Raw genomic sequence first — 23,621 nt, 5'->3', positions numbered from 1 at the left:
GAAATATGTTCCGTTTTGTATGCAAACAAATAAAAAATCTTATGGCTATAGTAGATTCAAGAGAGTTGAAATAAAAAGTTACTAGTTACCGATAAAATATAACTAAATAAAGTTAAAAGATAAGAGTCTAAAAATGTAACTAGATAAAGTTATAAAATTATTTAACTTTTTAACTTAACTTTTATCTTTTTAACTAGACACTACCTTGTCTATTTTATTTTAGATACTAAAAAAGGTGCAACTGGTACTGCATCTGGTACTGGTGGCGGTAACAATCAGGGCATGCCAGATCCAATTGGTGCTCTTCAAACACTGGCTCGGCAAGGAACAGGAAATAATCAAATGATGGCGGGTCCAGGTCCCAATCATCAGAATATCATTCCACAGCAACCTGCAAATACTGCAACTAATCGTAAGTCAAATATGAGTTAACTTGTAGATTGCTGTCAATTTGTATTAATGTTGTATAATATCTGAATGTTGTATGATGTCTGACTGATAAGTTAATGTTGTATTTTTTGTCAGTTTTACAAAGCTTAAATCAACGACCTGGACAACCAATAAACATGCCTGGTATGCAAAACAAAATGCAAGGAATGGGTATGATGCCAGCTCAAACTGGTGGTCCAATGAATCACATGAACCAGATCCAAACTATGCAAAACAATTCTATGCTGACTCAAATTAATCAGATAGGACCAGGAAATATTCCTCAACAAATGAATCAAATGGTGCAGGGACAAATGGGCCAACTTGCAAGTGGACAAATGCAACAAAATATGCAGGTATTTTTTATTTTCTCAAATAAATGAAAAAGAAAAACAAATATTAGTGTGTGTATATACAAAACAATAGAAGAAACTATTTTCTATTGTCAGCCACAAATGCAGAATCAATTACCAAATCAATTAAGCAATCAAATGGTGGGACCAATGGGCACCATTCAAACTAGTATGCCGCAACAAATGAATCAAATTGGCCCCGGGCAATTGAGTTCAAGTCAAATGCAACAGCAATTAAATCATATTCAAAGAAAAGTATGTTAGATACAGATGTTTAATTTCTTAATATATAATATTCACTATTAATGTACTAATAATTTTTTTATTATCCAATTATAATAAATATAATTAATTTACGTATATATCTTTCTTCAAAAGTTTTATTAATCATAAGAACAAACTTTTTCGTTTTAGCCAGGTGAAATGATGAATACTGCATTTCCTGGTCCACGTAATGTTACACCGAATCAATTCTTACGACAAAGTCCATCTCCTTCCGCTCCAAGCCCGGCTGGTTTAGGAGCGCCATCAAGGTAAAGATAATACACTTTTTAATCACATTTTTTTTTTCTTACAAACATTCATACAATATATAAAAAATATTACGTCTACAGCAATCAAATGGTAGCCTCGCCTGCTTTGGTTCCATCGCCAAGTTCTCAGCATACTATCCTTACAGGGCCATCTCGTTCTGTAAATTCCATCGGTAAGTTTATACCAATATAAATAGAAAATGTTTTAATAATAAAATATAAGAAAAAAGGCGGAAAAACAAAAAATCTGTTGAATTAGGTATGGCACCATCTCCAAGTAGTTCGTTGAATACTCCGGGAGGTGTTGGTGCCACACCGAGTCCTCAGCAAGAAGATCAGGCATATAGAGACAAAGTCAGGCAATTGAGCAAATATATAGAACCATTACGAAGAATGATCTCTAAAATGAGCAGCGAAGGAAGTAAGAACTTGTAAAATTATGTATTATAAATAGATTTTTCAGCGAAAAAACATAATATATATATATATATTGTGTTATACTATTATTTATATGTTTTGTATTCATTCAGATGTCGATAAGCTCAGCAAGATGAAGAAACTTTTGGAGATTCTGTCGACTCCTAGTAAACGTATGCCTTTGGATACGTTATTGAAGTGCGAAGTTGTTCTGGAAAAACTAGATTTTAAAAGAGGAGACGGTAGCGTAGGACCACCGGTGACAACACTGAAAGAGCATCAGATTTTCAGTCCGCTGTTAGAATCCGTGAGCCAACATCTTCAAAGTCCAGTGATCAATCATACGTTACAACGAACGTTTGGACCTTGCCTAGATGCTTTATTCGGACCCGAGATAAAGTACGAATACATATAGTTGTTATTCTGTGTTGCATGAAGTTGATTTCAGATATTGTCACTTTGCACAATTTATACTGAACTGAGAAAATACATGTATTGTTTGTATTGTAAAACTAGAAACTTGCCGTCCTCGTTGAAAAAAGTAAAAATAGAAGATTCGCCTAGTGAAATACCAGACGTATTGCAAGGAGAAATAGCCAGATTGGATCAACGCTTCAAGGTAATATAACAACTTTGTTTGAGGAAAAAAACATTTTCTTTAATCTTTTTTTTAATACGAAAACTAGTATGAAGAATATTTGTAACACTTCACATATATACGCTCTTTATTCCAAATTATAAAGAATAATTGAGTAAAAAACAATATTTGTGTAACTTGTCATTTTTTTTATTGGTGTAGGTCAGTCTAGATCCAGCGCAGCAAAGTGGATCGAAATGCATACAGCTGATATGTTGGCTCGACGATCGTCATCTTCCGTGCGTGCCACCTATCTCTGTGACGGTTCCGGCAGATTATCCTTCGACGCCGCCTCGCTGTGTAATGACGCCGCACGAATATGAGGCAACCGCATTCTTGTGCGCCGTGCAAAAAGCCTTGAACGCTCGCATTGCCAAACTGCCACGACGTTTCTCACTCTCTCAGTTATTAGACACATGGGAGATGAGTGTGCGTCAAGCTAGCGCACCAAAGGAAACATCTATTACTGCCAGTACAGTGTTAATGGGTTTATAATTATTGTTTTTATATATACTGAATTTATAGTTATATATTAAATTAATTCTTTCTCTGAACTTTGTGATTGTTTTAATCAATTATAGATTAGCAAGATAATTGATTGTACGATGAACTCTAAGAATTGTAAATACTACATTTATCTTTCGTATGATCATTGATTGTTCATTATTTTTATTTCGAGTATTTGTCTTGGCCTTCAAATTTCTCTAAATCATATTTAAAAAATGAAAATAATATGGTGCTACTTTTTACATATTTTATATGAATTATTTTTTTTTGTAATACATGTGTGATCGTGTAAAAAATTTTATTACAGATTCATTAACGACACATCAAATAAAAGTGGTTAATTATCATTAAATTTTATGCTAGTTTATTAGATTTTATTTTTGTGTGAGACATATTTTCAATATTTTCTAGAAAAAATAAATTTATTATTTAAATACTTTATTACATAATAATATATTTACGATAGTATCACAAATGGTATAACAGTAACAGTTTTCATGATATGTATATTTTGTTTTATTACCTCTTCCCTATAAAATAATATAAAATAATTGACATAATTATAAAATTATCTTGATATATAACGGTCTTGTAAAACTAGTAGCAACGTACATATGTACGTTAAAGCTTAGAAGTGGTTTGATATGTTTGATCATAAGCAACTCCGTTTGATAACAAATCATGTATTTCCTTAGATTGAAGTTTTAATTCAGTTAAGATTTCTATGGTGTTTTCGCCAGGCGATGGATTTTTGCAAGTGCCCACAGAGACAGCGGGTGTACGAGACAGACGAGGAGCGGGATTTGGTATGACATCATTTTCCATAGCCGTGAACGTTTGTCTGTGGTTATTGTGACTATGCCTCGCTACGTTTTCTAGACTTAGCATTGGTGTCACGCACGCGTCAGTACCATCGAATATGGCACACCACTCCGCTTGAGTCTTTCTCTTGAAAATCTCAGCAATTTTGCTACGATTTTCTTCAAAATTTTCAAACTGCGGTATCTCGTCACTCGTAAGACCGAGCTTTTCCAGGAATACGTTGTAGAATTGCGGTTCAAGGGCTCCAACGCACATGTAAAGATTATCCTTCGTCTCATACGTGTCGTAAAAATGTGAACCTGTATCTAATCTATAAAGCAGTATTTATATAAGTTGTATATAAAAGAAAAAATCGTGACTTTAATATATAATCATAAATTTTTGAAAAAAATACGAAATTTTTTTGCAGAGGAAAGAGCGTACATGTTTCTACCACGAGAATTTCCCCATAATCCAGGCACTTTTTGAGATCTGAATAACCAAGATCCTAAGTATGCGGTTCCCTCTACCATGGACGCATCCACTACTTGTCCTGTGCCACTCTTTGTTCGTTCATATAGCGCCAAGATGATTCCAAGAGCGCACATCAAACCACCCCCACCGAAATCAGCAGCGAAATTAACAGGTGGTACAGGTTTTTCATTATATCGGCCAAACAAAGATAATAATCCTGCATTAACAATTCACGTCATTATTATAAACATATATGTTGGAATATTCTTTAAAGAACATTCATTTCTTTTCAAGCACTATTATTGACGTAGATGCAGAAATTTATATTTCAGAATCATAAAAATTTTACCAGATAAACCCAAATAATTGATATCGTGACCGGCCATGTTTGCAAAAGGTCCTTCTTGACCATATCCAGTTAATCTAGCGTATATTAACTTCCTATTTGTTGCCATGAGTTCATTTGGACCAAGTTTTAGTTTCTCCATGACGCCTATTAAACAAACATTTGTACAAAATAAAAATAAAACAAAAAGATTGTTTTTTTTTTTTTATCATCGATATATGCAGAATTGTAATTCTTATATTACCTCTTCTATACGTGTCAATAACGACATCACTTTGGTCGCTTAGTTTTCTAAAAATATCGACGCCCTTTTCTGACTTTAAATTCAATGCTATCGATCTTTTTCCATGGCCCAACACATCTAAAGAATTAGCTCGAATCTGTGTATTAATGCAAATTTTCCGTTATGTTAATCATATATTATTTTAAATATTAGCACAACACAGGCGCGCGCTACGCGCACGCTGTTGTTATTTTTATTTAACGTGTTGTCAGTGAACACAACCTGTCACCGCGATGACAGATAGTATATACGTCTTCTTATAAACCATATAATACACATATGAGAAATGTCAGAAATAATGCATAAAAATCAAACTCAAAAAATAGTGAGAGAGAGAGAAGTCGAAAAACAACACGTATATATTATATGTAATATTCTATATCTATATATAATACACACACATACGCATATATGTATGTATGTATATATATATATACCGTAATCACGTGACCGAGGTCATTGACCCCGCCGCGGTCGCGCGGCCGAGGTCAGTGACCCCCCCCCCCACCAAGGCCGCGCAGCCGAGGTCAGTGACCCCGCCAAGGCCGCGCAGCCGAGGTCAGTGACCCCGCCAAGGCCGCGCGGCCGAGGTCAGTGACCCCGCCAAGGCCGCGCGGCGGAGGTCAGTGACATTACTGTAGTGCAAAATGCAAAGTACGTGCGCGCGCAAATTAAATGTCAACCTAAGGTGCGTTAGCTTTAAGCCTGTTCTATAATACAGTCATAAGCTGTAAGTTGTAAGAAATCACAATCGATTCTTCTGTGATTGGTCAATTTCTTACGACTGTATTGTAGAACAGGCTTTAGGTGCACTTTGAGCGTCAGTTTATTTTGATTATCTCTCTCTTATGAACTTTGCACTGGCTACACAGAGTCTATCTTTGCTCTTCTAATATGGATAAAAAAAGATAGACTGTATCGCCGATGCAGAAAATAAAACGAACATATTATACATATCAATGAATTATTCAGACGAAAAAACAACCTTCACTGTATGTAAATTACTTAAGCTTGAAAGATAAATAAACACACTACCAGTTATAAATCAAGTTCTTTAAGATAAAGAACTCTATTGTAAAGAATTATGTGAAAAATACCTTGTCGACTCTTATAACTGATGCTCCAAAATCTGCTAAAATCATTCCACAGAAAGGTCCCGGAGCAAGTCCGGCCAATTCCAAGACTTTAATTCCTTTCAAGATCATATCGTCTCTTTCTGTTAATATAATTTGATTTAGAAAAAAAAAACAGCTGATTACTTTTTTACCTCTAACGCGTTTTCGTTATCCAAAACAATTTTTATCCGTTTCATGGAACAACCCATTCAACCGTAGACATATAATAAGACTAGACGCGAATTACTTGCAAAGTAGTAAAGTTCAATCAACTTTTTTTATTGAAAGTCGCACTCAGTGCGCACCAGTGCAGACTGCGGAGTTTTGCTGTAAAATTCGCGTGCGTCGCATGTTCAGCGCCTGCGCGCAACTTTCGCTTGTTTTTTTACATTCGGTATATACGCAATTTCTGGATGCACTCATTGTTGATGTTTACTCTATAGTTGTTATGCATATAAGGGTCCACTGATCCATAAGGGCACCGGTAACCACCATCTATAGTTGTTATTGTTTTTTATCTACAATGAAGTGAGCTATCGATGTTGGAGACCTCGTACGGTGTCAATCTGAAACGTCCGCTATCCCGGCTCATTTCGTGAAATACATAATTGTGACATGAGCGGGATATTTATGTACGCATAAATTACACCTCTCTAACAAGTATTGTGTATATTCGTCTACAAAATAGAAAATAAGAAATAAAAGTGTCAAAATGGCGATGTCAACGAGTAAGTGTTTACTTTCCACAAAATCTGTAAATATCACGTGAGACCGCATGATGAGAGTACATAAATACATTAGATATTGATTTTCTTTTCGATTTCAATAAAATTTAGTCCACTTTCGCGTTTTCTCGAGTAAACGAATGTGGCAGAATCTACGCTCGACATTAAAAAAAAAAAAAAGAATAATTTATCACTCAAAAACCATCTGTTTTAATAAGGTTAGAGAAAACTGTTGTACCAACGTGGTGGCGAGGCATGTGCCTTGTGATGGGTAAAAAGCGCGCCAAAGTTTAAAAAGTCTGTCAAAATGGCAGACCGGCTGCTTTCACTTTATATTCATTTTTTTTTTTTTTTTAATGAAAAGTAACTAATTAATTGTTAATTCATGTTAAACTATGTGTATAAATTTACACGCAATGTTTATTATCTATACCACAAAAAGTATATTATTTGATACAAAACTTTTGCATAATAATGTAATTTATCTTTTGCAGAATTATTGAAACGTTTAAATTCGGGAGAAGATCCTTTGCCAAAACGATTAAAGTTAGCGGAAACTGCATTTGTTGAGTTGGATCTGCCGCTTGTGAAAAAGGATGAGTTACTTTTGGAATGGGTGTGTAAAACGTGTCTAACAAACCAGGAAGCGTGGAAAACTTTGAATGAATTCTTGAAGTCTCGAATTGACATTAAGACCAATGCAAAACAGTGTTTAATTGACACGCTTGTTCAGAAATTGAACACTGATGAAAGAGATATAAATAAGGAATTTCTTCAATGTTGTGACTCAGTTTTGTCTAACAACAGCATGAGACAATATTTTACAAATAATCCACAAAATTTGGGTGTTTTATTGAGGGCTCTACTAAACAATTTTTTGAAATACTCAGAAATACATTCTCACTGTTGCAATACAGCACAAAATGAACTTGAGCAACAACTTAAGCCAAATAGAAATAAGTGGGATTCAAATGGGATATTTATATTTATAAATAGTACTTTACGTTACGTTGTCAAAAGTTTAACACAAATATATCAACAGTCAGTAACTAGAAAAGATGAACTGAGAGAAATTTTTATGCACGATGTTTTGCATCTTGTGTGCAATTCAATTGATGAGAGCGATTATAAGGGGTCTTTTATTGCCTCAGACGCACGCGAATGTATACAGCAAATATTATTGAATAAAAGCAGATTTACAGAAAACAAACGAATGGGAGAAGAGAGCAGACAAGCAGTGCTCTCAAACCTATCTTATGTATTGTCTAGAAACGTGAGAGCATCATGTCCTCAAAGCAATCTTCTAACATACAAGTTTCTTTTTTACACTGTGGTAGACTCTTGTAAATCAGATGCTGTTTTATTGGACATGGTCTTTAGAAAATTGATCGAATCCTCTGGAAAACACAAGTTCGAAATCTTGGAAGCTTGTCTCAGATACTTAAATGATGTGACTCTTGATTTCGACAATACCATAGATGGTGTCACGTTGTCCGAATATTTACAAAAAATAATAACTGATATTTTAGCATTCGACAATTTACGGGACGTTTTGCTATACAAAATACTTAAAAATCTTGCGTACATTAATCCGATTTTAATAGAAAAAAATATTCCGGACATTTTAAACAAAACACTTATGGAAGAACAAAATGTAGACTACATAAACTTGTTAAATGCGCTTTTGTACTGCAGTATGAAATTGAGACGCGAGCAAAAATTTATCTCGCAGTTACTGGCATCATTGAAGGAAACGATTAAAGTAAAACAATCGTACGAAATAAAGCGACAATCATTTTTTCCATATGAATTTAAAAGCGAACTGACGAAGCAAATTAACAATTTCTCTAGTTCACAGATAATTACAACTTTACGAACAATAATACATTACTTGAATACAGATTGTGTGACATTATTAGAGTCCAATATTTCATGTACGTATTTTTTATTTTGTTGATATGCTTATTTTATGGATATTTATTTCAAACTACAAATAATTAACAAAGTATATATGTAAATGGGATTACAGGTAAATATATATTAATGCTGAAGGCGACGGTAGAATTGCTCCTTATGTTCTTCTCCAACATACAGATATTAGAACACATCAAACTTCCAATAGTTTTTGAAAAACTAGTTAACAGCCTAGAAGACCTAAGTAATACTTTATCATTGTTGATAAACAAAGCATTGTGTTTGAGTTATAATAAAGATATTATTGTATTACTGCTAAACGCGGTACAATCATTAAGCGATATGCAGAACGTACTGAAATATTATGTGCCAAAAGAAATTGCTATGAAGCAACTAGCTTTTCCGATTCCGGATGATCCTTGGCAACAATTGATTCAAAGAATATCCAACTTTGGAAAACGCAACTGCAAATATACTATGGTACTTACAAAAACATGTCATTTATTCAAAATCGATTACATTCTTCTCAACATAAAATGGAGAATTATTTTAAGATTTTTTTAAGTTAATCAAAATTTTGAAAAAATATTTTTAATGTAATTCTGATTTTACATACAGTTATGTGTTTGTTTTTTTTTTACAATTTCAGAACAAGCTTATTTTACATCGGATCAGATCAAACATATCACGCGACTCTTCTTCTTTTGTTAAACTTTCTGGTTTAGTAGGAGGTCTGGAATATTCTTGGAACATTATTTTGAAATATTATACGGATGTGCTTTCGTTATTGCATGACAATGACGTAATCACAGTGACGTATTTTTTCTTGACTTATATTACATCGAATGAAAATAACTACGACAGCTGGCATGTTATATTAAAGAGGGAGTGTCTTCAAGAAAATAGACAGTTTGTACATTGTCTCTTAGGTCAGATTCTTGCTCAAATTGGACAGTGTACAAAATCTATAACAGTAGATATTACTCCTGTAAGTAATAGCATAAAATTTACTACAAGTTTATAATTTTTTATTTTATAATTTGTATATTTTATCTTATATTCTAAGAAATAGTTTATCTTAACTATTTTATATATCATTATTATCTTGTAATAACGCAGAACATTAAATTTTATAATATATATTATACATATATATATAGTAAAATGTTATTTTTGTTTAAGTATATTTATATAATTAAGATGTATTGTTTAGGAATTAATGTTGGAGAAGGAAAATGACAACAAACTTCTAGATATATTGCAAGTTATGAAAGAGCAAATATCTCAAGATCAATGGATTCAAATGACAAATTCGATATCCGATAAAATTAGATGTCATCTTAAAGTATTGCTTAATTTACCGATAATACATTTCAGATGTAATGTTAAATTATTAGTATTTCTGGTTGTATATTCCGTTAGCAAAGAATGTGACAACAATGCGGAAATATTGTCATTATGCAACAAGATATTCTTAGGTAATTTTTATAATTTTTATTTTTTTAAATATTTATATACATATATAAGATTTATTTTCTTTTCAGATTTATTAGAAGATACCAGAATCGATATATTTCAATACATAGAACCAACAGCGGTGATAAATCAGTTATCGCAAAACAAAGCATTCGCGAAAGCTTGCGAGTATCATCTTTCAGATGCAACAACATACGCCACTTTGAAAAGTCTTATAAAAAGTTGTGCACGAAACAAGGAAGCTATGTGCATCATTTTGGAATATTTGGAAACTATCAAACCAAACGATACTGAGCAAAAAGTTATTTTCAGAAAGGCAAGAAAAAAATTAGCTACAGCTATTTTAAAAAAGTTACCTGAAGCGATAAATGAAGCTTTTGACGTTAGATGTTTAGTAGCAGTATTAAAAATATCATCTAAAAATATTACCGACGACTTGAAAAAGTTGACCGAATCAACTCACAATAATATATTCACAGTAAGTATACTACAGTTCTTCAGTATATATTTTTTCTTTTCTCAATATTTACAAAATAATATTGTTTGTTCCTTTGTAGACTGAAGAAAACTTAAAAACTGCTAAGAGTGCATTAGTGCAACAAGGTGTGGAATTGGCTGTTATCGTTTTGCAACGTCGTAAAACATTTGAAGTACCAGATACGACCATCAAGGGCTTATGGCGCATAATGTTACGATATCCATACAAGAATTTATTCAAACCATTATTAGCATCTACTGGAGAAAAAGAATTTTATGAACTTCTAAAACTGTTGCATGATGAGACGGTATATATATGTTTGCTAGTAATAGTATATATTTTTGTTGTATAAAGTCAACATTTTTATATAGATCAGATGAGAAGTTTTAAATTAACTAGTTTTTTGCAATTTATTGTATTCGATCGTAATTAATTTTTTGTATCTATACGCACATAGATAACTATCTGGAAGGAAAGTGATGAAACGGCATGGAAAAATCTGTTTTTCATTTGGAACGGTGTAATGAAAACAGAATACTATATGAATACCAGACGTAAGAAGATGCGTTGGAATGCATTTAACAATCTTTTGTTCCGAGTCGTATTTAAGATAAATTTTCCTCCCAAATATTGGTCACACGTTGTGAGTCTGTCTCACAATATAATCGCTACCAAACACTTACTTATTCCAAATACTACATTTGATCTTATTATAATAACTGCTCTGCACTCGCTCCCGAGAGCATTACATACGCAGCAAATTACAGTATGTGAATGTGTATTGGCTCTGTGTAAAACGATGATAAAAGTCAGGCCGGACATGATAACAGACAGATTACCGAATTTATTGCTACTATATAGAAATGTAATAGAAATCGTTGTTCATGGATCGAGATATTTCATAGACAATAATAAAATTGTAGAGCGCCGATTTAGATGCCTCGCGTTCGATATTGAAAAGTAAGTTTACATCAATTTGAAAAAAAAAACAAGTCGCAACTGTGACATTCAAAACTCCTCAGATATTGTCTATGATCCATTAACTAACAAAGTTGTAAAAATATAAGCAAAAGTATATATATAAGCCTTTTCTTTAATAGGTTTACAAGTTTACTGATAAAATTAAAGAAAGATATGATTCGTTTAAGTCCATATGTAATTGCTGATCTCTTACAAATAATTACGGACAAAGAGTTATCAAGTTTGAAGCGTGGTCAGAGCGAATATGATCTTTCGATGAAAAAAACTTCTCCGCCTTATCCATCTTTTATCAAGGTAATATATTTTTTTCACAAATGGAATCGATATTAGTCTTATGTGACATAGTCTTATGTTGTTGCTATTTTATGTTTTGTCGCTGAGAGTGATTATCTTTAATGTGTTTGTTGCAGGTGGCTTTGCATAATTCTCTGTATCAATTGATCAGCATTTGCGATCAGCACGCAATCGCTTTCTTGTCTCGCACGTTACCAGTATCCTTGCAGGAAGTCTTCAAAGTACAATTAGATTCGTTCAACAAATTTTACAAATATTCCGGCAAAGTATAGATTTGATTTACCTTTTGATTAATCGTTTGCGAGACAGTTTGACAAAATTGAACACATGTTTTTATACACAACTAAAGGAAAAAAAATATATATATATATGTAAAAAATAAACTATACTATTAAACATTGTTTATGTGTGTTGAGTTTGCGAAAACACGATGTTAGTAAAACAGTCTTACAATTCTTAACAAGTTTTAGAACAATTTTCGGCTTTTAAGCTTTTTTTTTCGATTTTGAAAGCTCGAAAATGCTCACGCAGCGTTGAAAGTCACGCGTTGATTCGTATCGATTCGAAAGATTTATTTATCGACAGTAAAGTCGATGTATGGCGCTGATACCAGCGGTCGAGAACGTCGAGAAACTATAACGGGATGGTATGGCCGCTCTTAAGCTTCACCGCTTTTCTCTGGTTAACGTTTGTGGCGCTGCGAAACTCTATTGGAAGCTTTTGTAGTAATGGTTGCAAGTTTGAAAAGAGTGATGGTTTCTGATGTGATGGGGTGACTTGCAACGAGTATGTGTGTGTGTAGTTTTGCACACTATCGCAGTATCTAGTTTTTTCGTATCTACTTCAAATTGTGCGAAAATCGCAGGATTCAATTGGTGAGAAGAAGTATTTTGAGCGTCTTCTCTCCAACCGATTGGCATATAGGAGCCATCACGTGATCAGGTGGTGAGTGTTTCAAGGGTCTCGGGTCTCGGGTGCTAGCAGAAAGATTTTAATATTGATGCGCACTTGACGCTCTCGTGGTCGTCGCGAGGGTTGCAAAAGCAAGTGGTGGTATTTGCAAGAGAAATTGTTCTTTACGACTGGCTTATCAGCGCCGACGAGGAACGATGTCAGACGTGGATGAACGGTAATTATTATCATAAGTTCGTTGATAATTAATGTGAAAAAAAAGTGTACGTACATACACTATCGTACGCGTCACTTGCATATGTACATTTGTTCATACATGCGTTACGTTACGCACATATATGCGTACGTATAAATAAATGTATGATTACACATTGCAGTTTTCAGAATTTATGGATATACTTGTTATAATAAAGGCAACCTTGCCGAGAAAAGTTGTAACTTGTTTTTTTTTAATTCATTTTTTTTTAATGCTAATATGCAATTTATATTTTGAGTTATTTTGTATACGTATGTATGTATATATATATATATATATATATATATACTGTTATAAAGGTTTAGTAGATTAACAGATTCCACCCCTTATTTTATTTCTCTTTTGCCATGCTTTTAGCTTATAAACTTTTTGCTAACATATGTTTTTTACTTAGAAAAAATTGTATATAGTGTGCTAATTTTAAAATATTGTATAAAAAACTATAAAAAGCAAATATTATTGTCAACTTGCTTTTATTGATTTAACTGAAGATACATATGGCTGATCACTTGTGTGCTCTTGAAAGTTTTGTGATTACATGATGCTTCAATGATTTTTTATAGGAATATAAATTTGTTTAAAAATCTGTTAGCCTATATAAAATCATGCAAGGTTATTTGAATATCGGACTGTTTTATGATACATATACAATCACTAATTGCAGGGTGACTGATGAGATTGAAGCACTGAAAGCAATTCTACTAGACAATGAGCTCAATATCAAGGAAAATGATAGGTATATAAAGATTTTTCTAATTATTTGCGAACTAAATATTGTATATTATAAAAAAATATAGTTGTGTGTAGTTTAGTATATAGTTATGTATTTTATATGTTAATTTGTTACAGAGGAGAACCAGAATGTATCGAAACAATACTATTTCCATCAACTGGCGAGGATTCGCAGTCTCAATATGTTTGCATTACATTGGTTGTACGATTACCTTCTGGTTATCCAGACGTTTCACCAACCATCAGTCTGAGAAATCCTCGAGGATTAGATGAGAACACTGTGAAATTGATGCAATCTGAAGCAGAAGCCAAGTGTATTGACTTTATAGGTCAACCAGTCATGTTTGAATTGATAGAGGTGAAGAATTTTAATCTATCAATTTCTTAAATCATTTGTATATATAATGTATAACACAAGCAAAAGCTGGAATTTTTACGTACATATAAAGATAATATAATAATTTATATTTATTATCTGATTTTGTTATTTTTGTTTTTGTATTTATTTTTACTAGCTGATTCGAGAACACTTGACGAGGAGCAATCTTCCAACGGATCAGTGCGCTGTTTGCTTGTACGGCTTCCGTGAGGGCGATGAATTTACGAAAACGGAATGTTATCATTATTTTCATTCGCATTGTTTAGCGGCTCACGTTGCTGCTGCAGAGAGATATTACAGAGAAGAGCAGGAGAAGCTACCGCAGTGGCAACAGGATACTACAAACAAATTTCAAGTACAAATTTCATTATTTGTGAACAGAGCAATAAAAACAACTAAATTGTACCGTCACAGTCTTTTTCACTTTGTTGTATTGACATTTATATATTTTAGGCTATATGTCCGGTTTGTCGGGAGTCGATCAATTGTGACGTTGAGAGTTTGTGGTCAGCACCACCGCCGATCGACGTTGAGGCTGCCACTGATTTTTCTGTTACCGCGGAGCTGCGAGAGCTGCAGAAACAAATGGCTGCTTTGTATTTGCGACAGCAACAGCGGGGCGGTATAATTGATCTGGAGGCTGAAGGTGTGAAGATGCTGGTGAGAACTGAGGATGATCCCGCTGCAGCTACCGAGGTTAGCCCAGCCGGTACGAGCTTAAACGGATGCTCGAATACCACTACTGTGCAACCGGTTACTCAAGTGGTGAGTAATCTACTATTTTTATATACAGTAGCAGTATTTCATATCTTTTTTTCAAAGAAAAAAATACGAAGGTGCAGTAGGCGGCTAATCGAATAGAAGAAATAATTTTAACAATGCTGTTTATTTAAAAAAAAATCCAATTTTTTTCGATTTCCAATTCTTATCGCTGCAGCATTCGAAACAGCCAACGAATCAGGCTCAGAATCACCATCATTCGCAGTATCAGTCACGCCAGCACAATCATGGTCACAACAATCACAATCACGGTCATCGGCACCGAGGTCGCGGGCGGACGCATTACCGGCGTCATTTTGACAGAGTCAGACACGCAGAATCTACTCCCAGATGACACTGGGCTCGTCACAAGTTCGCTGTACTCTGGTCTGGTCTCTTCGTTGCTATGTCGCTAAGTGTATACAATATTTTGATTAGCATCACTAGTATGATCATCGGTGTATTATACGATGGCTATCTATTTCCCTCGAATAGTCTCACTACGATAATAAACTTATAGGTATCGTTGTTCAAATAAATAGTATTCCCGTTGTCATCCCGACAGCGGTGTCGGGACGCGTCGCAATTTCTCGTCTAAGATATTTACGTAGACCGAAGCCGTTATTATATTCGATGTGAGTGCAACGAGTACGAATGCCCGAAGCCTTAAATCATAAAGATTTTGCTGTAGCAAACACCTGTTTAAGTTGCCGCAAAGTATGATACTGATTATTATACGACACGTTGTGTATAATGTTTTGCAGCTCTGACAATTTTTTAATATTATTTTTTTGTTATCTACATGTAGACGATATTTTTATTAGATTTTTTTTTTTGCAGTCGTTCGACTACGAATCTGACGCGTACAAATTTAATAAAAGAACGAATTTAACGTTGTGGCCATGTGTGTCTCTCTCTCTCTCTCTCTCTCTCTCTCTCTCTTTCTTTCTGCATATATATATATATTAGATTACGGATGATATTAAACATCTATGTTTTTAGTAAGCTCGCTAATCGCAAAATTTGGAACGTCAAATTAATTTTCGTGGCTGTCTAAAAATGAAAGACCCTAATTGCTGACGCTTAGCGATCTTGAAGCAATTCAATCAGTGCAGTAGTATGTTAAAAAAAAAAAACAGTGTGAATGAAGATAGAAATTCATTTTATAGAGCAGCTATCAAAAAAAAAAAAAAAACGCCGAGAACTAATAATATAAAATATATAATCTTCGATCTGATATTTGATGCTTTTGTATCAAACATCATCTTTGGATTATTGATATAATCTTTGTATTCACTGCCGCAAAATGCAAGCAAGTTGTTCAATTCATCTGTGATAAGTGTTTGTTTTTATCGTCGCAACGCGCTGAGTACATGTGCGAATAATGCAGATATTTTAATATATATCTCGCCTTTCACTCACATCACGTGATTATTCTTCTGTTGTTTTAACAGAAAGTGTATTCTTTAAGAAAATTTAAAATGAAGTAACGCTAGAAACGGATAAACCTACTATAAGGATACACTTTCGAGAAATAATTATTACTTTTATACACAGATCTAGTTTTAGCGACAAATATTTTTAGTTTTAAAGATAAAAAAATTTGTTTCCTCTTTTTAAAAATATTTCTAGCAAAACAATTACTTTTACGTAAAGAGAATTTCAGATAGTAGTCAAGGCGGAGAAAGGGAGAGGGAGAGAGAGAGAGAGAGAGAGAGAGAGAGAGAAAGAAGAGTAAAATAAAAAACGAAGAAACCAGATATATTGGCTATCATCAAAAAATACTTAAGTATATTGATCTTCGTATTAACCCTACCTACTTATCAGTACTTCAAAGTTTTATATACAGAACTTTGCCTTCTTTGATGCAGTTAAACGTTTTATTAGCTATCAAATGTTGAAGCAATTATATTTGTTAATTGTCGGATAAAAAATCGCAAATAGTTTGAGAGTTAATTTATTTTCTTTTTGAGCAGCAAAAGCAGATATATACCTATTTTTACTACTTATTTTTTACAAAGTTGATCAAGTATCGTAATTTTTAAGTTAGTGAGAGACTTTCTTGTTAGAAGATAAAAGCGTATACAAATCGAGTGTATATTTTTAGGAAGGATAATTTAGTTTTTTACGGTATGTTTTGCAAGTTTTCGTGATATTTGTTTATTTACAAAAAACGGGTTTTTTTCTCTTATGTTTAAAAAAAACTGTATCTGAAGCATCGCTCGAAACCAATCCGTTGTCTGTGTACTTTATAAATTCATACACATTACAGACGACAATGTTAAAAACAAAGTGTAATACCGCGAATAGAGTTTATAACTCAGTCACGTGCGACAGCGAGTTGCAAAAAAAATTATAAGCAATCAAAACTATTTCGCCAAAACAAAAATATTTTATACCTTAGTGTAAAATTAACGTAATCAAAATTAACCGACACTAATTATTAGCGTATACTGTGCCATTTATCGCTTGTTCCGTTCATAATGTGTTACATGGCATGTATCCGATATATCTGTAAGAAAGTTTGCAAACAAATTTGAAAAATTCACGCTGTGAAGTAAAACGTTGTAAGAAAGAGTTTCTTTGCATCGCTCACAGTTCGAATTTACGATCGAAGTGCCTGTGATCGTAGAGAACAATTGTGATAAAACTGAAGAAAAAAAAAACAACAAGTTCATTGCGTCAGATTTGCAATAAGGCGGGTCGCAAATTTTGCGTTATAAAGACCCAGCTAAAGATCTGATTATTCTGTTACTTTTAACTGACATTTCTCTCTTTTGTAAAGTTCCTCGCGTTTGTGCGCAACTGTATCGTATATTAGTTCGATTTATCTATATAATATATATACATACATATATATATATATACATAGTTCTGCGTGTAAGCTCGACTATGATTTTAAAGAGGCATTGCGCGCGTCTATTGTATAGATACTCTTAATACATATATGGTGTATATGTCGGTAAAGGAACAAAAAAAAAAAAAAAAAAGAATTCTTAGCAACCTTGTGTATAAACTCTTCCACATAAATGTGATACTTACAAAAGGGTAATAGGCTAAAGTAAGGAGACTTTAGACGCATAAAACTGAAAATGTACTTTTTGCTTTTCATTTTGTTCGCAGGATGTTTCTCCTTTGATCTGTATTAGCCGGTTGACTCAATCCTCCAAGTTGTCTCGTATTTTGTATGTGTATGTTTCATCAAGGTTTCGCTAAACGTAGTCTCACATCAATGCGTTTAATTTTTCTTCGTATAAACACTTTAGAAGATTCGTGAGATTTTGCTCTTTCAAACGACACAAGTTAGTTTCATTGTTTAATTCAAGAGAAATGTATTTGTACGTATTTTTGTGAAATTGTGGTATTTAAGTCTCAATCTGAAATTTTATATTAGTTTTTGAGAGTTAGGAAATTTTTAAAAACGAAAATCATCATCTCTATACAGCGTGTGTTTAACGGATATTATATTAATTAAGTTACTACTGCGATCTATCTCTATTTGTAAGTACCAAAGAATGTCGGATTATACATATATTAAAAAAAAAAAAAAAAAAGAAACAGAGAGGACAAAGTGAGATCAGAAAAATAAGGATTGACTTTATGTAGAAAAGTACCTGTTTATTCCTTTTTCTTACGTTTTACGTATGTCTGTGATATTTTAGGAAATGGATTTTTATTCAGCTTTTCTATCACATATATATATATTTTTCACTTGTATGCACATTTATTATATGTAAGCAACAGTCGAGATGTCTCAAGAATTTTTCCGAGTACATTTGCTATTTCTCTGTACAATGCGATTTTTTTGGCAAGGACGAAGAAACAAATGTATGATACGCATACATTAAAACTCTTATTTGGAAACTATTTTGTTTATTTTCGTTACTCATGCGTACCATTTTATTCTAACACGACGTGAAACTAAAAAAACTACACACGATGCTAAACCTGTGTCTGTTTACACGCTCTGATTTATGTGAGAAGACATTCCAAGAAAGTGCGTGTGCGTGTGCGCGTAAGGACATAAGTAGAAATTAACAAAATGTACGTTTCTTTGTTTAGAACTCGTGCATGGTAGAAAAAATTCTGTTTGTTTCATATTTAAAATACATTTATATATACTATATGTATCACGCGACTTGCATGTATTACACGCATATCTCATACAAAACAATTATATAGATAGCAAGAAATATCGTCTAGTTTTCAATCAACTAATATTTTTTACATTTCCGTACAACGCGATCTATAGTCAGACGTAATAATTATAATAAATATACGATAACAAGATTTTGACGAATATAGTCTTCTATGAAATATAAAATATATAAAAACATCTTTTTTTCTACTTTTCGACCGTCTTTTTTTTAAGCTGATATTCGAATTGTCAATCACGTAAGAAGAAGAAGAATCACGAGAATAGAGTTTGGGAGAACACGCGCTACGTAAGAATGACCACGAATACAACTTATACAGTAGCTAAAAACTGATAATTGCCTCTTTCCGCCTTTGTAAACAACGAACTTGCGGTCTGCTTATTCCGGTCAATGCCATGATAAAATTTATCGTCACGCCTCGGATCGCGTTGCAAGTCTCTGCTACGTTCAAATGTGCGACGGACGTGTTCATGCATAAACAAAATTTGACGTGTTGTTACAATACGAGAAGACGCGTGACGACGAAATTAATTCCTTGACGTAAGTGTTTTTTTTCTCTTTTGCGCTATTATATTAAAACAAATCATCTGCTCACGTGCGTGTGAGCAAAAGTTAATAAAAAAAATTGATACACATTCGGTTGCCCACTACCGACTGCCTTCTCACATGAATTATCACGTCATTTCTGGTTGCTAAGATACATTGCTACAAAATATTGTAATTTGTGCGTTTCGATTGTAATGTTCTATATATATAACAATACTATCCATAAATATATAAATTACAATAGTTTGCTTAAGAGAAATTACATAGTTGACCTTACAGGAAATTTGAGAACTAAGTCATTTCACAAAAATTCAAATATATATATATATAAAAATATAATATCACACACTATAAATGTATAAATACCTAAATAAAGTTAGTCTTGTTTGCAAAAATATTTTGTTTCACGTTTTTCTGTCAATCATAAACTTTTATAATTAAATCTGAGTCATCACATCTGAATCATTATACGCATTGTTCGGTAAAAACAATAAAAATCCTTCTATATTCACAATGTAGTATTCAAACAATAACTACTTTTTATAGATATCATCATCAACAGAGTCTTATCACAAATTTCTATATACATGCAGAGACACACGCATGTGGAAAATCAAAAGATTCGTGTGTGTGTGTGTAGATAAATTGATAATTGATTGCTACTGGAGCTTATTATTATAAGGAATATCTTCTTATAAAGTGCGTCTGTTAAACCGGAACGACATACAGTGACGAGAATAACTTAATGTTCACAATGATGGAAGTGAAAACATCTCACGACGGCAGGACGGACGATACTCCGGACACTTCTTCCACCAAAATGGAGACACTGAAGGATGTTGCGGTCCAGGAACCGTCCGCCAATCCCGAAATGCAAGAAGATTTTGTAGTGAAAGAGCAAGGGATGTCCGTCGACACGACGGACAAAAGAAATCGCCAGTCGAACACTTTCGCGGCCAAAAAAACTGTGGCACAAGGTATGATGGACGTCGCGCTCATAACGGCTAATGCGAACCAACTGCGATATCTTCTCGAGTACCAGCAAAACAGCCCTACTTTTTATCTCACTATGAGCATGATTATCATCAGTCTTATACTGCAGGTAAAAATATCATCTTCTATCAAAGAAAAAGAAGAATATTGATTGCAAGATTTAAGAGAACTTTTTCTATATTCTTGAAATCATATTTTTTAAACTCAAAACTCTGCTAGCTTCCGTAGCACTTCTTGCTTAATACCGTTTTAGATTGGCGTTGGAGTCAGTTTGATCTTCAAGGGTCGATACGACATGAAAGGCAAATCGAAATCCACCAACGCTGAGAGAATTAACAATTACGTCGTGGTGACCGTCTTTCTTATAACAATTATTAACGTATTCATAGCCGCGTTTAGTATAAGCTCGCCCGACACGCAACCCCTTTGAGTTCCAACTTTCAGCAATGGAGTCCGTAAATAAGATTAAACTAATTACTATAGTAAAATTACATAATTGTTATTTTTATAAAAAGTACAACAAACGTGCCATAAAAACAACTTATTGACCGAGATCTATAATTTAAAGAAAAACATAATTATTAAGAAAAACAAATATATAATTTATGATATGTTTACACATATTGTTTATTCCTAACACATATTTGTTATATTATATTTGTGATGTATGTGAATATGTTCATACATCACAAGTTCTGGATGTGACGTATTTCACAACCGCGTTAATTAATCATCTTCAAGTGCCTGGTAGATTAAAGACTAAACAAAGCGCAAACAAATAAGAGATTATGTTGTGAAACATCTTGCAATCTTTATACATTCTTATTATATGTTTGTCAACAAGTACAAGTCTAAATATCGTGTTATTTTACTATTACAACTTTATTATTATTTTTACATTACATTTTTATTATTTTATTATATATATATATATTATACAATTATAATATATTATTACAAATAATATAAGTAGTATAAATTTTTTATTTGATTTGAATTTTTTTCTATTGTGTTAAATGCAACATTAGTGATATATATATGTATATGTATATTAGGACTGCCGCTTTACAAAGAGTGTGTAATAGAGATATGTAGAGATATATCAAAACAATGTAAATATATAGAAGAAAAAACAACAGAAGTAATTTTTTTTGCGGGAGATATATAACGACATATCATATAAAATATAAAATATATATAATAATATTTTAATATACTTCTTGTTTTTTAAATCTTGTGACTAGGATTTCTCCGTAACGGCAAAAGTGTATCTTGTGCCTTGCGCAATGTTCCCTCCGATGACTTTTCTCTTTGTGTTAAACTTCCATATCGATATCTGTGCCGTATATAGTAAATAAAGCACAAACGTTAAAAATACTCTATAAAATCATTGAGTTATATGATAAAATCATATAAATTTAATACACGTTAGCCTATTTCACGCGCGATAAAATAGGATAAACAAAAATAAAAACTAGTTGTTAATCACACTTAACGAACTGTATATTTGATCGATGTTCTTGAATATTGTTCTTGAAAATTTGGAACAGTAACTGCTAATAACGTAATCATCGAGAGAGAAACGGTATGATATTCGCTGAACAAACTATAATTAATTTGTTTTTTCAAAAAAATGTGCGCATTCATCAAACAAATACTAATCTCTTTGTTGGTATGTTAAAAAATATATACATAGTTTTTTTTATATACTTTGTGTATAGAGTTAAAAAAAAAAAAAAAAAAAAAAAAATTAAAATGATAAACGCGATGAGTATAGTGATATACGTGTTGTCATTTATACCAGATAGATAGCATATCAAATGACATACATTATGTGTCATTTGTCAACTGATTTTGATTAGTCAAACATCGATTGTTTTTTTTTGTGTCAGAATCTGTAGAATTTAGAAAATACAAAAATAAACTAAGAATATTTTTATGTATCCGTGACGTGTGGATGCACTATCTAAGACGAATTTAGTTCTAATGGATATTATTATTTGCGATTATTAAGATCAGGACAGTACATATAATAGAACGTAAATATGATTCACTATCTATTTTCTTAATTTAAATTATATTCAGTAAAAAGCATACGCATGTGTAATCTTTCATATAAATATGTGTACGATAGTATATAACTAATGTATTCGCAAACAGACTTTAAATAATTGAAAAAACATTTTCGAAATGTTTGTAATAATATATCGTATATTTCTTCGTTTAAATTTCGTAGATTGTATGTATAGACAGGGCAAGTTGGAGAGCACTACTTCCCTCTAGTACTTTTGTTTATTTGCATTCTTCTACATAGAAACTAAGTTTAGAAAAATATATTCTTTGTTTCTAACATATATATCTCACTATATATATTCCTTCATATATTTATATAATAATATATACACGTAAAATTTTACACAGTATGACGCTCGAATGCAATCTTTATGTCGAATATTTTAGTTCAATAGAGTTAAATATCTTGGAAAAGATACGATATTTTGGCGAAAGTTTTTAAACAAAAAGTTAGGTACGAAGCTGTAAGGAAGTATGAGTAATAGTTGAGTCTCAAAAGGAGACGCTGTGTACTACTACTACCAGCTGAATGTTATATATCTCAACTTTGTAAAATCACTTTCAAAATCAAGAATAATTTCTAGATCGAAGATATTGCTACACACATACAAAATGTTCGAATTGTTCAAATTTTTCTACTTATCAGAGACACAATATATAAATACTTTTGCAGTGCAACTTCGTTTAATTGCTCGCTCACACTTGATGTCTCTCTTTTTCTCTCTTTCTCTCTCTTTCTATTCTCTTTAAAAATATTGAAATAAATTTTTGCTTACCCTTACCTGCCCTATCTTCATATACATAGTGCGCTCTTATTCTCAATTATACATCTAAGTAGTTCCTTTTAAATACTTTTTTATCCTGATTTACACTCTTCTTTGGATAATAAAATTCAAGATTATTTACATTGCACGTTTATAGCTTCGTTAATCGTTTTTTTTTATTCAATAGTATATTTATCACAGCGGGTACACATGTATGTTATTGTTGCTTTTTTTTAATCATCTGAAACATTACATATGTTTATATATATATATATATATATATATAT

General features: G+C 32.6%; 6 protein-coding genes across 12 annotated transcripts in view; 4 read left to right on the top strand and 2 right to left on the bottom strand.

Annotated features, from left to right (window-relative positions):
* Positions 1-3,111, top strand: part of LOC109863751 (mediator of RNA polymerase II transcription subunit 15-like) — a 6,568-nt gene extending 3,457 nt beyond the window's left edge. Inside the window, exons 4-12 of one of the 4 annotated variants that reach the window (XM_020444261.1) lie at positions 224-412; positions 526-785; positions 879-1,037; positions 1,197-1,315; positions 1,397-1,488; positions 1,575-1,736; positions 1,846-2,131; positions 2,249-2,351; positions 2,532-3,111. In XM_020444261.1, coding sequence (XP_020299850.1) covers positions 224-412; positions 526-785; positions 879-1,037; positions 1,197-1,315; positions 1,397-1,488; positions 1,575-1,736; positions 1,846-2,131; positions 2,249-2,351; positions 2,532-2,864 — 1,703 coding nt within the window. In that variant the 3' untranslated portion in view covers positions 2,865-3,111. The remainder of the gene's footprint in view (positions 1-223; positions 413-525; positions 786-878; positions 1,038-1,196; positions 1,316-1,396; positions 1,489-1,574; positions 1,737-1,845; positions 2,132-2,248; positions 2,352-2,531) is intronic. The other 3 variants (XM_020444263.1, XM_020444264.1, XM_020444262.1) reach the window with 3 other exon arrangements.
* A 250-nt stretch (positions 3,112-3,361) lies between these two features.
* On the bottom strand, positions 3,362-6,187 carry LOC109863732 (alpha-methylacyl-CoA racemase). The gene is made up of 5 exons (XM_020444209.1): positions 5,878-6,187; positions 4,742-4,877; positions 4,501-4,644; positions 4,122-4,368; positions 3,362-4,008 (listed from the first exon to the last, which is right to left on the bottom strand). Exons 1-5 carry the CDS (start codon positions 5,983-5,985, stop codon positions 3,498-3,500), a joined length of 1,146 nt encoding a protein of 381 aa, XP_020299798.1. The 5' UTR covers positions 5,986-6,187; the 3' UTR covers positions 3,362-3,497.
* Positions 6,188-6,265: 78 nt separating this feature from the next.
* LOC109863731 lies at positions 6,266-12,137 on the top strand. Its single transcript, XM_020444208.1, has 10 exons — positions 6,266-6,623; positions 7,115-8,554; positions 8,650-9,014; positions 9,184-9,522; positions 9,748-10,012; positions 10,079-10,488; positions 10,568-10,795; positions 10,946-11,448; positions 11,589-11,763; positions 11,880-12,137. Exons 1-10 carry the CDS (start codon positions 6,608-6,610, stop codon positions 12,033-12,035), a joined length of 3,897 nt encoding a protein of 1,298 aa, XP_020299797.1. The 5' UTR covers positions 6,266-6,607; the 3' UTR covers positions 12,036-12,137.
* A 349-nt stretch (positions 12,138-12,486) lies between these two features.
* LOC109863719 (E3 ubiquitin-protein ligase RNF25) lies at positions 12,487-16,518 on the top strand. The gene is made up of 6 exons (XM_020444191.1): positions 12,487-12,892; positions 13,596-13,667; positions 13,781-14,021; positions 14,179-14,397; positions 14,496-14,807; positions 14,980-16,518. Exons 1-6 carry the CDS (start codon positions 12,873-12,875, stop codon positions 15,154-15,156), a joined length of 1,041 nt encoding a protein of 346 aa, XP_020299780.1. The 5' UTR covers positions 12,487-12,872; the 3' UTR covers positions 15,157-16,518.
* Positions 16,519-16,617: 99 nt separating this feature from the next.
* Positions 16,618-21,114, top strand: LOC109863720 (ninjurin-1-like). The gene is made up of 3 exons (XM_020444192.1): positions 16,618-19,498; positions 20,051-20,606; positions 20,751-21,114. The coding sequence occupies exons 2-3, from the start codon at positions 20,250-20,252 to the stop codon at positions 20,925-20,927; spliced, it is 534 nt and encodes a 177-aa protein (XP_020299781.1). The 5' UTR covers positions 16,618-19,498; positions 20,051-20,249; the 3' UTR covers positions 20,928-21,114.
* A 362-nt stretch (positions 21,115-21,476) lies between these two features.
* Positions 21,477-23,621, bottom strand: part of LOC109863773 (neural Wiskott-Aldrich syndrome protein-like) — a 5,356-nt gene continuing 3,211 nt past the window's right edge. The window contains exons 7-8 of one of the 4 annotated variants that reach the window (XR_002251381.1): positions 23,347-23,575; positions 21,477-21,833 (exon numbers count right to left, since the gene is read on the bottom strand). The gene's annotated coding sequence lies outside the window, so the exon portion shown is untranslated. Of the gene's footprint in view, positions 23,576-23,621 lie in introns of all 4 variants that reach the window. The other 3 variants (XR_002251382.1, XM_020444304.1, XM_020444305.1) reach the window with 3 other exon arrangements.

Source organism: Pseudomyrmex gracilis, unplaced genomic scaffold, assembly GCF_002006095.1.
Source record: "Pseudomyrmex gracilis isolate BER0280 unplaced genomic scaffold, ASM200609v1 scaffold_12, whole genome shotgun sequence".
NCBI classification, from domain to species: domain Eukaryota; kingdom Metazoa; phylum Arthropoda; class Insecta; order Hymenoptera; family Formicidae; genus Pseudomyrmex; species Pseudomyrmex gracilis.
The sequence above is the reverse complement of the archived record's forward strand: the minus strand, read 5'-3'. Positions and strand labels throughout refer to the sequence as shown.